This window comes from Podarcis raffonei, chromosome 3, assembly GCF_027172205.1.
Source record: "Podarcis raffonei isolate rPodRaf1 chromosome 3, rPodRaf1.pri, whole genome shotgun sequence".
NCBI classification, from domain to species: domain Eukaryota; kingdom Metazoa; phylum Chordata; class Lepidosauria; order Squamata; family Lacertidae; genus Podarcis; species Podarcis raffonei.
In genome coordinates, this window is record NC_070604.1 from 106,412,633 (window position 1) to 106,425,563 (window position 12,931).

Consider the following 12,931-nt stretch of genomic DNA (forward strand, 5'->3'; position numbering starts at 1 on the left):
ACAATTTCACCAGCATTCAGACACATAATGGGCCCAAAGCGACTGTGCTCAACTGTTCAAGAGAGACCATTTCAGGCCTGTGTGATTCAGGCTTAATTCTCCCTGACATGGTAAATCTCAGTCTTGGATGTTCCACTTCATACTTCAGGTGCACTGAATGCTCCTCTATCAAAAAAAAAACCACAACAACCCAAAATCCTTAAAGGAAGCCAGCTGCCAGAGAGAAGGATTCTATCCCAGCTTCTTTCTTGACATGTTACTTTTCTATGTGCAGGGCATTTTTCTGAATGGAGATGTGTTCAATTGTGTGAGATTTCACTGAGATCCAGCGCTAAAGGGCTTCTGGCGGTTCCCTCAGTACAAAAAGTGAGGTTACAGGGAAACAGGCAGAGGGCCTTCTCTGTAGCGGCACCTGCCCTGTGGAAACCCTCCCATCAGATGTCAAGGAAATAAACAACTATCTGACTTTTAGAAGACATCTGAAGGGAAGTTTTTAATTTTTTTTAATGTCTTACTGTGTTTCAAGTTGTCGGAAGCCACCCAGAGGGGCTGGGGCAACCAAGTCAGATGGGTGGCATTTTTTTTATATTATTATTATTATTATTATTATTATTATTATTATTCCAATCTGAAGTGATACAGCTCCAGCCTTTTGACTAAGATCAAGTGTGAAGAGATACAGGTTACCCCAAGTTTAACAGTTTGGTAGAAACCAGGCCTCAGAGGCAACTGTTGGACTGAGGGAAAATCACTCATAGTTTGCCAAGCAGTTGGTTTGCATAGGGTTACAGAGGACTTTCCAAAAGACAGGGACAGCCTGAGACCTTTTGCTTCCTGAGGCGAAGAACAAGATGGCAGCCCCTCACATTCCATGTACGGAAACTCACTAGACTGGCTGTTGAATCTTATTTCAACAATGGCGATGGGACAGCATCTTCCTACACAGCCTGAGGGCAACAAGCTAGCTTAGGGGGAGCAGGGCAGGTATGGGGCAAACACCACTCTGCTGTATTTCACTGCCACTTCTCACCCCTCAGTATCTGCCACCTGAGGCAACGGCCTCACTCTGCCTAAAGGCAGGGCCGGCCCTAGCAAAAGACAAAGGTGCATACTGGATAAAAAATATTGGAGGGTGTCAAGTGTCCACAGCAGTGCCTCATATTCCCCTCAGCGCCTGGCAACTAGTATGACACCTTATCACATGGCTGGGCCTTATCCATCCATGTGGGGAATCACTTTCAAATGTTAAGCCCCTCTGTGGAGCTACCACCACACAAAGGGGTTTTTTGGCACCCATTTCATATCAGGAAGGTGAGGAGGGTGCTAACTTTTAGATCACTCCTTAGGTTGGGCATCTAGAATTCTGCTCATCAATGATGAATTCTTTGGATGGCCTTGAGCAAGCCATTTTCTGTCAGCTTCAGTGCCTTCTGAGTATAAAACAGGAATATTAATGATCATTCTGTGCTGTAAGGTATGAATTATAGGGTGTTTTTCTTAATGCTCTGCACACTTAATAGTGGCAGAGAAAAATTGCATTAGTCACAGTTCTGGCTTAACAGCACAACCCACTGCAGGTTTACTCAAAGGCAAGTCCCAGTGCCTTCAGTGGTGTCGATCCCATGTTGTTGCGGCTGCCATCCCAAATGCTATGACAGAGGTTTTTACGTGCAGGAAAGAGAGAAAGCTTTGTTCAAGGCTTACAGCAATACAGGTCAGGCTACAGGTACAGATTGCTACAAACAGAGTCCGAGAACAGCATCAGGAGTCTGAGGCCAGATAATATCTGTGGAGATGTCTCAACAAATGGTCATGCTTCTCCTGCCAGCGATACTCCCTCTGTGAGCCTGGTGTGCTTGAAGGAATATGCTTCTCCAAGGGGCACAGTCTGCTCCCAACAGAAGAGGTGGTACTGAGTTCCTGATGGCAGGATGGAGGCTGAGTTCCCTTGACTCCTCCTCCATCAGTTGACTTAGGTGGAGCAATGGATGCAATTTTTACCTTTGTAGAGTAGATTAGACCTGCACACCTTTCTGTGTCCTCCAACTAGGCAAAGGAATGGTGGAAGGCACCATCTGGGGAACCCCCAAGGGAAGGAGGCTCAGAGCCCAGAGATTGGTGGTGGGACAACGTTGAGAGGTCAGAGGGAGAAGACTGGGAGGAGGAGGAGTTGGAAGCTGAAGAGGTAACAGGACTCGGTGAGCTGGGAGACTCTGTGGCAGAGAGAAGTTCAGAATCAGAGGCAGAAGCTGAAGAACTGGATGTGGGAGGCCAAGAGTGTCACGGCTAAAAATTGGCCGCTGTTTCTTTAATGCTAAAAGAACTAAGTCAGCATGAGTCAGCGGCCTACAATGACGCATGCAACCTTTCACCAAATGGTACCTGTATATATGGAGTGGTCAGTGTTAGTGTGTGGTGTGGGTTGGTTGGATGGATGGTAGAAAGCTGGTTGCATTTGGTGTGTGTAACAGCTGTCGCTTGTGGTTGGAGAAGAAGACTTTTTAAGAATAAAAGCAGCAATACTCTGCAAGAATACTCTTTCTCAAAGACTCTTTTGTGCCAGCTAAGGTCTGAGGACTAGGCAAAGGAGTAAAAACGAGGTCAGAACCTTTTCCTTTTCAAAACACTGACAAAGAGGCAGAGATGAGTCGGGATAGTGAAGAAGCATGGGTGTCTCCCCCTCCTGCTGCAATGAGATCCCCTCCCCCCCGATCTCCCAGAACCAGAAGGGGCATGAAACAGGCAGAGCAGCGGAAGACTGCAAGCAGGCGCAGTCTCTGATTGCTTGGGAAAAACATCAGAGAAGAGGAAACTTAGATGGCTGTTGGTAGGGAAGTCTCAGCAACTGCTTCATGGAGGGCAAGACGGAGATGAGTTGCTGTGCTCATTAGGCCTGACACCCCCCCATGTTTGTGCCACTTATTGTTGGTTTTTTTGCTAACAAAGAGTTAACTCCAACTTGCTGGGTGTGATTTACTGCTGGCTCGCTTCTGACAGCAAGCAAGAGGCATTATCAGAGTTCAAGGACACATTCCAGCCAGGCAAAAACACCCCAGCAGGGTGCAAAGCAGGGCTGGTGCAGGGTTTGGCCTATGGAGAGGGTGTGTGGCTGAAGATGGAAAGACCCAAGTGCCAGAAGGAGAGCTTTGCAGGGCCACATTTGGCCCCTGGGCCTGCAGTTCCCCATGCCTGGCTAAGGAATGGAATGTAGCAGCCTGGATTCCTGATCAACCTGAAGTTGGTGCAGAACAGCAACCATATTAAGCAGGGGAACAGATGCAGATGGAGGCAGAAGGACTCTTGTTTTTTCATAGTTGTGCAAAAGAAGGGATTTGAGCATGTGCAGTTTTCATGGAGGGAGGAGTAAAGGAGTAGTCTGTGACTATGAAATCAGGGATCTGTGGTCCTCCAGATGTTGACCGCTGATTCCCCCAGGCAGGTTGGCCAATGGGCACATCTGGAGGGTCGCAGGTGCTTCCGTATCCCAGAAACAAAGATTCTGCCCTCCTTTGTATCTGACCATCCACAATTCATCCAGAGACAGAAAGCATATTTTGACTAGGACCATGCTTCAGTTTTGCTTTTGCTTTTTTAAAGAAAGCATTTACCTTTTAGCTGGCTAAACCCTGTTTTCTTTTGTTTGTTTTGCATTACTTCTCTCTCTCTCTCTCTCTCTCTCTCTCTCTCTCTCTCTCTCTCTTCTTTTCTTTTCTTTTTGCAAAGGAGCCCCAGGGAGAGCTTAGAAAAAGGGTAATCAATAAAGAAACAGCAGCATTAGAGATCAGGAGGGAGAAAAGAGCAGATGGATTCGGGGGGAATTCTGTGCTGCTGAAAGTGGACCATTCAGCATAGAAATTCAATATGCACTTCAGTTATTGTATGTGATGGTTCCCATGACAACCGCCACGCAGCCATGCGAGGCATTCAGCTGTGCAAAGGGGCTGGAAGCTGGCAGACAGGCGTCAGCACTCCCATCTCTTGGAGCTGGGAACTTTAAAGAACTGGTGGTGCAGAGTAGACTCATCTCCCCAGAGGCCAGTGCTAAAAAAAAGGGATAAGCTGCCTTATCTCAAGTTGGACTATAGGCCCACCTAGCTCAGTACTGTCTTTCCCCCAACCAGGTGCCCCTCAGATGCTGCTGGACTACAACTCCCATCAGCCTCAGCCAGCATGGCCAGTGGTCAAGGAGGATGGTAGCTGTAGTCCAAAACACCTGGAGGGCACGAGGTTGGTGGGAGGCTAGTCTATGCAGACAGACAGAGTGGCTCTCCAGAGTTTCAGAAAGGTGTCTTACCTGCAGATGCCAGGGATTGGACCTGGACAGGTACTGTGACCTATAGAGCCCCTGAGCTATGGCCCTTCCCTCACCACTGTGTTTAAACCAAAGTACAGTGGTACCTCTGGTTGCGAACTTAATTTGTTCCGGAGGTCCTTTCTTAAGCTGAAACCGTTCCTATCCTGAGGCACGCTTTCGCTAATGGGGCCTCCCGCTGCACGAGGCGTGCAATTTCTGTTTGCATCCTGGGGCAAAGTTCAGAACCAGGAGCAGCTACTTCCGGGCTAGCGGAGCTCATAACCTGAAGCATTCGTAACCAGAGGTACCACTGTACTGGTTTTGCTCCACCGAAGTTAATCCAAGCACTTTCCTGGCTTTAAAAAGTTTGTTTTGATTGTAAACTTGAGGGCAGGGACATGTGCACTTTGGTGTACATGTAGCCCAAGCACATTTGACTTTTTTTGTTTTTTGTTTTACAAATAATCAGTAGAAGAATAACCATGAACTCCCCTTATTCTGCCCAGCCAATCAACTTCCTTCTCCTAAGGGTATTTGTCCTGGTGGTCACTAGGGGACTATGCAGCGTCATCTATCTGATGTAGAAATGTGTCCTATGGGGCAACACTTATAGCACAATCCTAAGCGTGTTGATATAGAAGTAAATCCCACTGAATTCAGTGGGCCTTACTCCCCAGTTGCAACATTTAGGATTGCAGATTTCAATTAATATTGAGCACTGAGGAAAGGAGAGAGGAGCTTTTGCTGGTAACGCCCAAAAATTGTTCTTGGATCTTCAGATTTTGTGGAAGAAAAGGCTCTCAGTGGCTAATAATGATTGTATTACATATGCTGTATAGCACAATAATATAACATACACTCACACACAACTTAAATAGCCTTGGGAGAATGTGTATATAACATGCATGTATTTGATCGTGCATCCGTATCTGTGAATTATTGTTCACACACATACAGACACATTTTTACTTGAATGTTGGTGGGGGAGGAACTTTAAAGATTTGAGAACTGAATAACAGGTAAATAAGCAGGTTATAAGAGGCTCAAGTGTGACATGGATCTCTCTAGGCTACATTCACACTATACATTAAAACACTACGATACTGCTTTAAACAGTCATGGCGTCCCCCAAAGAATTCTGGGAGCTGTAGTTTCTTTAAGGCTGCTGAGGGTAATAGGAGACTCCCTATTTCCCTCACAGAGCTACAATTTCTAGAGTTCTCTGTGAAAAGAAATAGATTGTTAACCCACTCTAAGAACTGTAGTTCTGTGAAGGGAATAGGGTTCTCTTAACCAGTGCTTTTTTTTCTGGGGGGGACGCATACCCCTAAACCTTTTGTGATTCTAAGTTTGGCCTCATTGAGGGACAGTATTTCAATATGAGTAGGAAAATGAGAGTACCCCGAAACATTATTTTTTAGGGGGAAAGCACTGCTCTTAACAACACTTAGCACCCTAAACAAACTGCAGCTCCCAGAATCCTTTGAGGGAAGCCATAGCTGTTTAAAGCAGGGACCATAGTGCTTTAAATGTATGGCATGAATATAGCAGAACAAGGTCCACGTCATACTTGAGCTTCTCCCCTAGAAGACTCTCCAACAGATGTTCATCCAGCCAGTCCTTCAAGGAAGAGGATTTCATGCCTCCCATTTTACAATTCTGCTGGAAATGCTTTCATGTGCAACCTGGAGATAGATAGACCCGCAGCTTCCGTCTGGAGTCTGGCCATGTAAACATTTGCAGCCTCAATGATTCATCGGTTAGTGGGACCAGGACAGGCTCTGCCAGTTGACGGTGTTGCCACAGGTGACAGGTCTGGTTTGGCATTGGCTGAACCACTCCGTTTTGCTCTCTGCTCTGCTGCTGGCATCTAGCGTTGAGCACATCTCCTGTCCCAGCAGAGGAAGCAAGTGCTTTGCAGATGCTTCGGAACAGCTGTGCTGCTAACCCTAAAATATTGTGAGGAACTAATGGTGTTTACTCCCTGAGCGTCAGCTGCTGGCTACAGAAAGAACACCAGCAACACTCCAGCCACAGAAAGCCTTAGCGCAGGGACGGGGAACCTGTGGCTCTCCGGGTCTTGTTGGACTCCAACTCCCATCAGCCCCAGCCAGCATGGCCAATTGTCAGGACAATGGGAGTTAGAGTCCGGCAACAACTGGAAGGTTGCAGAGGTTCCATATCCCTGCCATAACAGATGCATAACCTCCAGCATCCGAGTGGTCCCAACTGGGAGGCTTGTTTTTGATGCTCCTGCAGGAGCCAGCTGACTTGTGCAAGACCAAAAAAAAAAAAAAAAAGCAGCTTTTGGTCCAGTGCTCAGCACAAGGCAGCTGACTAATGGGACATTCCGGGATCCAATCAGAAGCCGGGAATGGTTTCTGTAATCCCCACTTAAACTGGGAACAGTTGAGCAGTAGGCAGATGGGATGCTGGTTTGAAATGAAGAGACTCTTACAGTGCAATCCTATGTATACAATGGTACCACTGGTTGCGAACGGGATCCGTTCTGGAGGCCCGTTCGCAACATGAAAAGCCAGCAACCTGAAGCGCCGTAGGATCTGGTGGTTGTGCGCATGCGTGAAGCGCGATTTAGCGCTTCTGCGCATGCGCGAGCAGCGAAACCCGGAAGTAACCCTTTCCGGTACTTCTGGGTCGCCGCGGGACGCAACCTGAAAAAATGTAGCATGAAGCAAACGTAACATGAGGTATTTACTTGGAAGTTGCTCCACATCCCATGGTAAGTCTGCTTAGGATTGTAGCTGTGTGCCTCAGCTGATTAGTTTAAGTAGTTTAATTTATTAAATTTGGACACAAAGCAGGAACACCGGTAGTTCTAAAGGGGGACAGCAACATTATTGTTAGATGGTGTACCCATGTATAGGAGGATTTTTGCACCAAGAAAGTTGACTGGAGGCAGTTGGTTCTTCCCCTGCCCTGCCCGCAATGTAGACTTAGGTAGGGAAAGAGAGCAGGATAGTCTCTAACCTGAATGGCTTTGTGGTCCTGATCTCCCGCCTGGAGACTGATGCAGCTGGACATCTCGAGATGCAGCTCTCTGTCCTGATTGGCTTGCGGCAGTTTTCACACAAGATGGTCATGGTTCTGGAAAGCGATGGAAATACTGAGAGGAGGGAGGGAGTCCTGGGGTTGTGTTCAAGGCCATGCTAAGTCATAGTTCTGTCAGGTAAAGGATTATCACTAGTGCAGTACTTTCACCTGGCCACAGTCCAGTCCCAGACTGGTCACATCCTAGCTCCTTTTTTTTTTTTAAGTGGGAAGTGCAATACAGTGGTACCTTGGGTTAAGTACTTAATTCGTTCCGGAGGTCTGTTCTTAACCTGAAACTGTTCTTAACCTGAAGCACCACTTTAGCTAATGGGGCCTCCTGCTGCCGCCGTGCCGCCAGAGGACAATTTCTGTTCTCATCCTGAAGCAAAGTTCTTAACCTGAAGCACTATTTCTGGGTTAGCGGAGTCTGTAACCTGAAGCGTATGTAACCTGAAGCATATGTAACCCAAGGTACCACTGTAATAGGGTTCTCGTATAACATCTAGTTTGGTGCTGAGCTCATGTGAACACTAAAACAAAACTGACAACTATGGATATTGTTAGATTTTGATATTGGTAAAGCCTGTGTAAACAAAAGTGAAGCTTTCGTTATGCCATTGAGAATTGTCATTGGGGGCTGTGAAGGGGAGGAAAGCATTGAGCTACGTGCAGCAGCCCTGATAAAAATCCACCGCTGTTTTGGTAATAACAACAACCTGATCAATGCCAGAGCAGCAAATGGTTTACAAAATATTTAAAAACCAGTTTAAAATATGCAATAAAACAACCCCATCAAAATATATGGACATACAGATAGCAAATTTAAATGGATGTCCGTAAAAGCGCAGACTCCTTCTGAAGATCGTTCCTCATGTTGCCTAAAGGGCGCTGTTTGGGCACAAGAGAGAAAGGTTTCAAGGCTTTGCAGAAGTACAAAGAGAACCTTAAAGGGAGGGGAAAGACTTTTAAGCAAACAGCAAGAGGCAGAGAACCTCCAACAGCCCAATGAGGACTGAGCATGCTTAGTGCCAATGGAACACTCTTTGTTGCGGGACAGGAATGGAAAATTGTGGCGGGAGGAGTAATGGAGTATCCTGGGAAAGGGCATGGCTGACTGGCTGGAGCCCAGGACAGTTCACACTGCAAAGTTTGGCACCAGGCCAAGTTTATTTTTTTATTTTTTGAATTTATATACTGCCCTATACCTGGAGGTCTCAGGGCGGTTCACAGAAAAGACCAACATAAAAACCACAATATATATATACTAAAAATAAAAACAGCAACCCAATAACACACACCCCTCAAAAAAGAGCCACATTTTAAAAAGGGCATAGGATGTCAATCAGATCAACCAAAGGCCTGGTTAAAAAGGAACTATTTGTTTTATTTATTGGCTTTATATATGTTGCTAACTATAAAAAGCAAAACACAAACCAGAGATGTATCTTCAGATGATGTGTTTAGCATTGTGTTCTACTTTGGCTCTTAGTTATTTATTATATTGGGATTTAATATATTTACCATTAATATGTTATGAGAACAATGGCTTACTAAGACTACATCTGTACATTGCTTAATTCTTCCATGACGACTCAGCAGTGACTTTGGTCACATCCACACAAATCATTTAAATTACACTTAAAGCACATGGCTTTCCCCAAAGAATTCTGGGAACAGAAGTTTACCCTTAAGGGATACAGTTCCCAGCACTCCTAATAAACTACAGTTCCCAGAATCCTTGGAGGGAAGCCATGTTCTTTAAATGTATGCTGTGGTTTTTCTGCCTCTTTTATGAATTGGAAACGAAATTTCTTCCCTGACCTCTATCTGTGTTGGAGCATGACACCAGCATTAAAATTTCACTACCCAGCATCAAATTTTCAGTAGCCAGCATCAATCTTTTAGAGGCCGGCACTGTATAGGGATGGGAATAGGACTGCCAAAACTCTATAGGAACCAGCTTCAAAAGTTTTTGATGCATATAATTTTCCCACCCCGATCATGCTTGCTGCCCAAAGTCTTGCATCAGGAGAAAAACTGCCCTACTTCAAAGACAAAGGGACACTTTGGAGACTGAAACAATGGAAGTTGAGCAGTACATTCAGGAGGTCGGGGGAAGAGGGTTCTTTAAAATGAGGAATACATCCGGAAATCTATTCCTAGAACGCTCCGACACATCCAAGAAGCTAATTTGTAAAAAGGGCTCCGCTGCAGAATTCAGTGCCAGAGGTCAACATGTAAACAGAATATAAAGAGACCCTTGAGCATGCACCGAGTGCCTTTCCTACGCTGCCGAACAACCACAGCCAGCCCTTAAGTATCTGGGATTAGAGGCAAGGGCTTCTGAGGGCAAAGAGATTAACATGCAGACAGACTTCAGTCTCTGCATCTTTGAATTAAAAAATGAAGGCTGTGTACACACCATGCATTTAAAGCATATAGCTCCTCCAAGCCCCAGGAACTATAGTTGACCCACCACAGACCTATGATTACAAGCACCCTTAACAAACTACAGATCGCAGAATTATTTTTTATTGGGGGGGGTCATGTGCTTTAAATGTACAGCACGTACGCAGCCTGGGGCTGTGTACTATAACTTTGAAGCACATTTGAATTCCTGTTTCCCCCTCAAATGATTCTGGACACTTGTTTAGACCTCACAACTCCCCACAACCCTTAACAAACTACAGCTTGCAGAGTACCTTGGAGGGGTGGGTGGGAATGCGCTTCAAATGTGCTTCAAAGGTACAGGAAGGCACGCAGCTTACATGTGAACAAATCACACGGAACTAGAGCAAGGATGAGGAACCAGAGGCCTTCTAGATGTTGTGGGCGGACTACAACTCCCATCAGCTCCAGCCAGCATTGGCCCCGACGGTCATGCCTGATGGGAGTTGGAGTCCAACAACATCTGTTGTTATTATTATTATTATCATTATCTGGAGAGCCAAAACTGATCCTGCAATGGTCCCAGCCTCTTTCCTGGTGCAGATGGGAAAAAACTAAGCCAGCGCAACCTGACCCTTCCATGCATCTGGATCACAAGAGCCAGGGGGCAACTGGATCCGAAGTTAGCTGCATCAATGCGTCCTGCGCTTCAATGTCTCTGCTGTCCACTGGGTGGTACTGCGGGTAATGAATTGATAGAGAGCTGTTCAGGGTCACAAGCCAGGCTTATTGCTTGGCAGTGATTGGGCTAAAATTAGGGCGACTCAGCTGAATCCAAGTGCTAAGCGCCAGGTGGCTGCAAGACAGTTGGATTCACCACCTCCTTAGGGTAGCAAACTAATAATAATAATAATAATAATAATAATAATGACATACAAGATCTGGTCAGATCTGGCCCAACCATCCCCTAAAAGGACTTCTTACCTCTTTCCTCTCTCTGTCTGGGTCTGAACTTGCTGACCCCTCATTCTCAAGAACTCCTTCCTTTTGTAGTCACCCCCTCCTGGGGAGCTGGGGGGGGAGAGGGGCCGTCAGGCCAAACGGGGATAAAATTACCTCTTGTGACGCAATTCTAAACATCTCTGTGCTATTTTTAGAAAGCAGGCTTCTAAAAATAGCCTGACCACCACCCCACAGCCTGCTTGTTGTAATCTGATAGGGGAAGCAATAAAGCGAGGCTCTGGCTCTTTAAAGCCGGCTTGTCATCTCAGCAGGGAATTGGGGTTAGGGGTGGGGGTGGGGGTGGGGGGGTTCACTCCTAGTGGAGGAGGATTATCCTCACTTTGAGTCACAGTGATGTCGCTGATGAAGGAGATGCGGTGATGCCCTTAAGTGCTGCTAGCTATATGGGATTCTCCAAGCAGAAAACTAAAGGATTAAGGAGCAAGCGCAATAACAAAGCTTAGCAATTGCAGCATGTTAGAAAAAGCGTTTCACGTATGTTATCTCTGTCCTCCTTGCAAGCAATCCTGCAAGGTAGGCGAATATTACTGTCCTCGTAGATTGTAGGGAACTGAAGCTGAGCACATATAAGCAAATGTACTGTGATGGACCCATGGCTTCGCCTAGCTAGACTACCAGTCTCAAAAAATCCTGCTAGTGGCCCTGAGGGCGAGAGAGATCAATGAGTTGCCCAAGGCCTCTGAGTGAGTTTGTGGCAGAGGCAAGATCTCCATCCGAAGATCACAGCAAAATGCTGTGACTTCCACGGTCAGCTAGTGGTGCAGGTTTGTTAAATCCAAAGGCGAATTTATTTGTTGAAATTGCACTTAAGCTGCACTTAAGTTGCACTTAAGTGTCGAAGTGCAGCTTACTTTTTAGGGTGCGACCCCTCTGCATCATCAGCTGAATCCTGAATTAAACAAATGCTCTGCTGACTACAACGGAGCGTATTGTCTCCTCTCCAAAGACTTGATTTGATCATCTGACCGTCTAGACAAGTGCCCTCATATTAATTGGGATGCAAAGGAGTTGGTGTTTAGGTCTGGGATAGCTTAGTTGGTAGAGCATGAGACTCTTAATCTCAGGGTTATGGCCACCTTGAGCAAGAGATTCCTGCATTGCAGGGGGTTGGAATAGATGACCCCGTGTGGTCCCTTCCAGCTCTACAATTCTATGATTCTATGTTTCACAAAGATATGGGGTGGTGGGCGGATGGGCCTTGGGTCCAATCCAGCAGAGCTCATGTTCTTCATTACTGTTTGGATGACACTTAAGCAAGCACCTGAGGGCCAGTCCATGCTTTTCAGGACTCATAGCAAAAAAATATACACGGAAAGCCAGAGCAATTTCCCAAAACTATGGAGTCAGCTATACAGCTGCAAATAGAAGGTTTTAAATGTGTTTTAAGTGCCTTTTACAAATGTGACACTAGATGGTGATGCTGAGCTAATGGGAAATTCAATATATATTTTAAAACGGTTTTTAAAACAGCGTTTTCACAGCGGTTTTTTTTATATGTCTAGATTCAGTCCATTTTATGCACAAAACAGAACATCCCAATGGAACCGCCCACGGCAGGTACAAATTAAGAATAACCATGTAGTTAAAAAAGTAAAGGGACCCCTGACCATAAGGTCCAGTCGTGGCTGACTCTGGGGCTGCGGCGCTCATCTCGCTTTACTGGCCGAGGGAGCCGGCATACAGCTTCCGGGTCATGTGGCCAGCATGATTAAGCCGCTTCTGGCGAACTAGAGCAGCGCATGGAAACGCCGTTTACCTTCCCGCCAGAGCGGTACCTATTTATCTACTTGCACTTTGACGTGCTTTCGAACTGCTATGTTGGCAGGAGCAGCGACCGAGCAACGGGAGCTCACCCTATTGTGGGGATTCAAACCGCCGACCTTCTGATCAGCAAGTCCTAGGCTCTGTGGTTTAACCCACAGCACCACCATAGGGTCTCAAGGCTGGCCATCTGAGGGAGGCTGCCTCACCTTACCTAATGTTAAGGCTGGCCCTGCAACGTCCCTGGCAATTGTGAATGATGTGCGTATACTTAACTGGCTGGGTTTCCCTGAATCACACGGGAAGGAGTAATAAAGAGCAGTTTCTGTTGGCATGATTATTTTGAGGAAGCCTTTCCCTACCTAGTGCTTTCTAGATATTTTGCACTCCAGTCCCCATCATTCCTGACCATTG

The 12,931-nt window shown here is 46.2% G+C and overlaps 1 protein-coding gene across 1 annotated transcript in view; it reads right to left on the reverse strand.

Moving 5' to 3' along the window:
- Positions 1-10,777, reverse strand: part of LOC128411257 (neuronal PAS domain-containing protein 4-like) — a 40,814-nt gene extending 30,037 nt beyond the window's left edge. The window contains exons 1-2 of the mRNA XM_053383435.1: positions 10,718-10,777; positions 7,283-7,399 (exon numbers count right to left, since the gene is read on the reverse strand). Coding sequence (XP_053239410.1) covers positions 7,283-7,399; positions 10,718-10,761 — 161 coding nt within the window. The 5' untranslated portion in view covers positions 10,762-10,777. The remainder of the gene's footprint in view (positions 1-7,282; positions 7,400-10,717) is intronic.
- Positions 10,778-12,931: the final 2,154 nt, after the last annotated feature.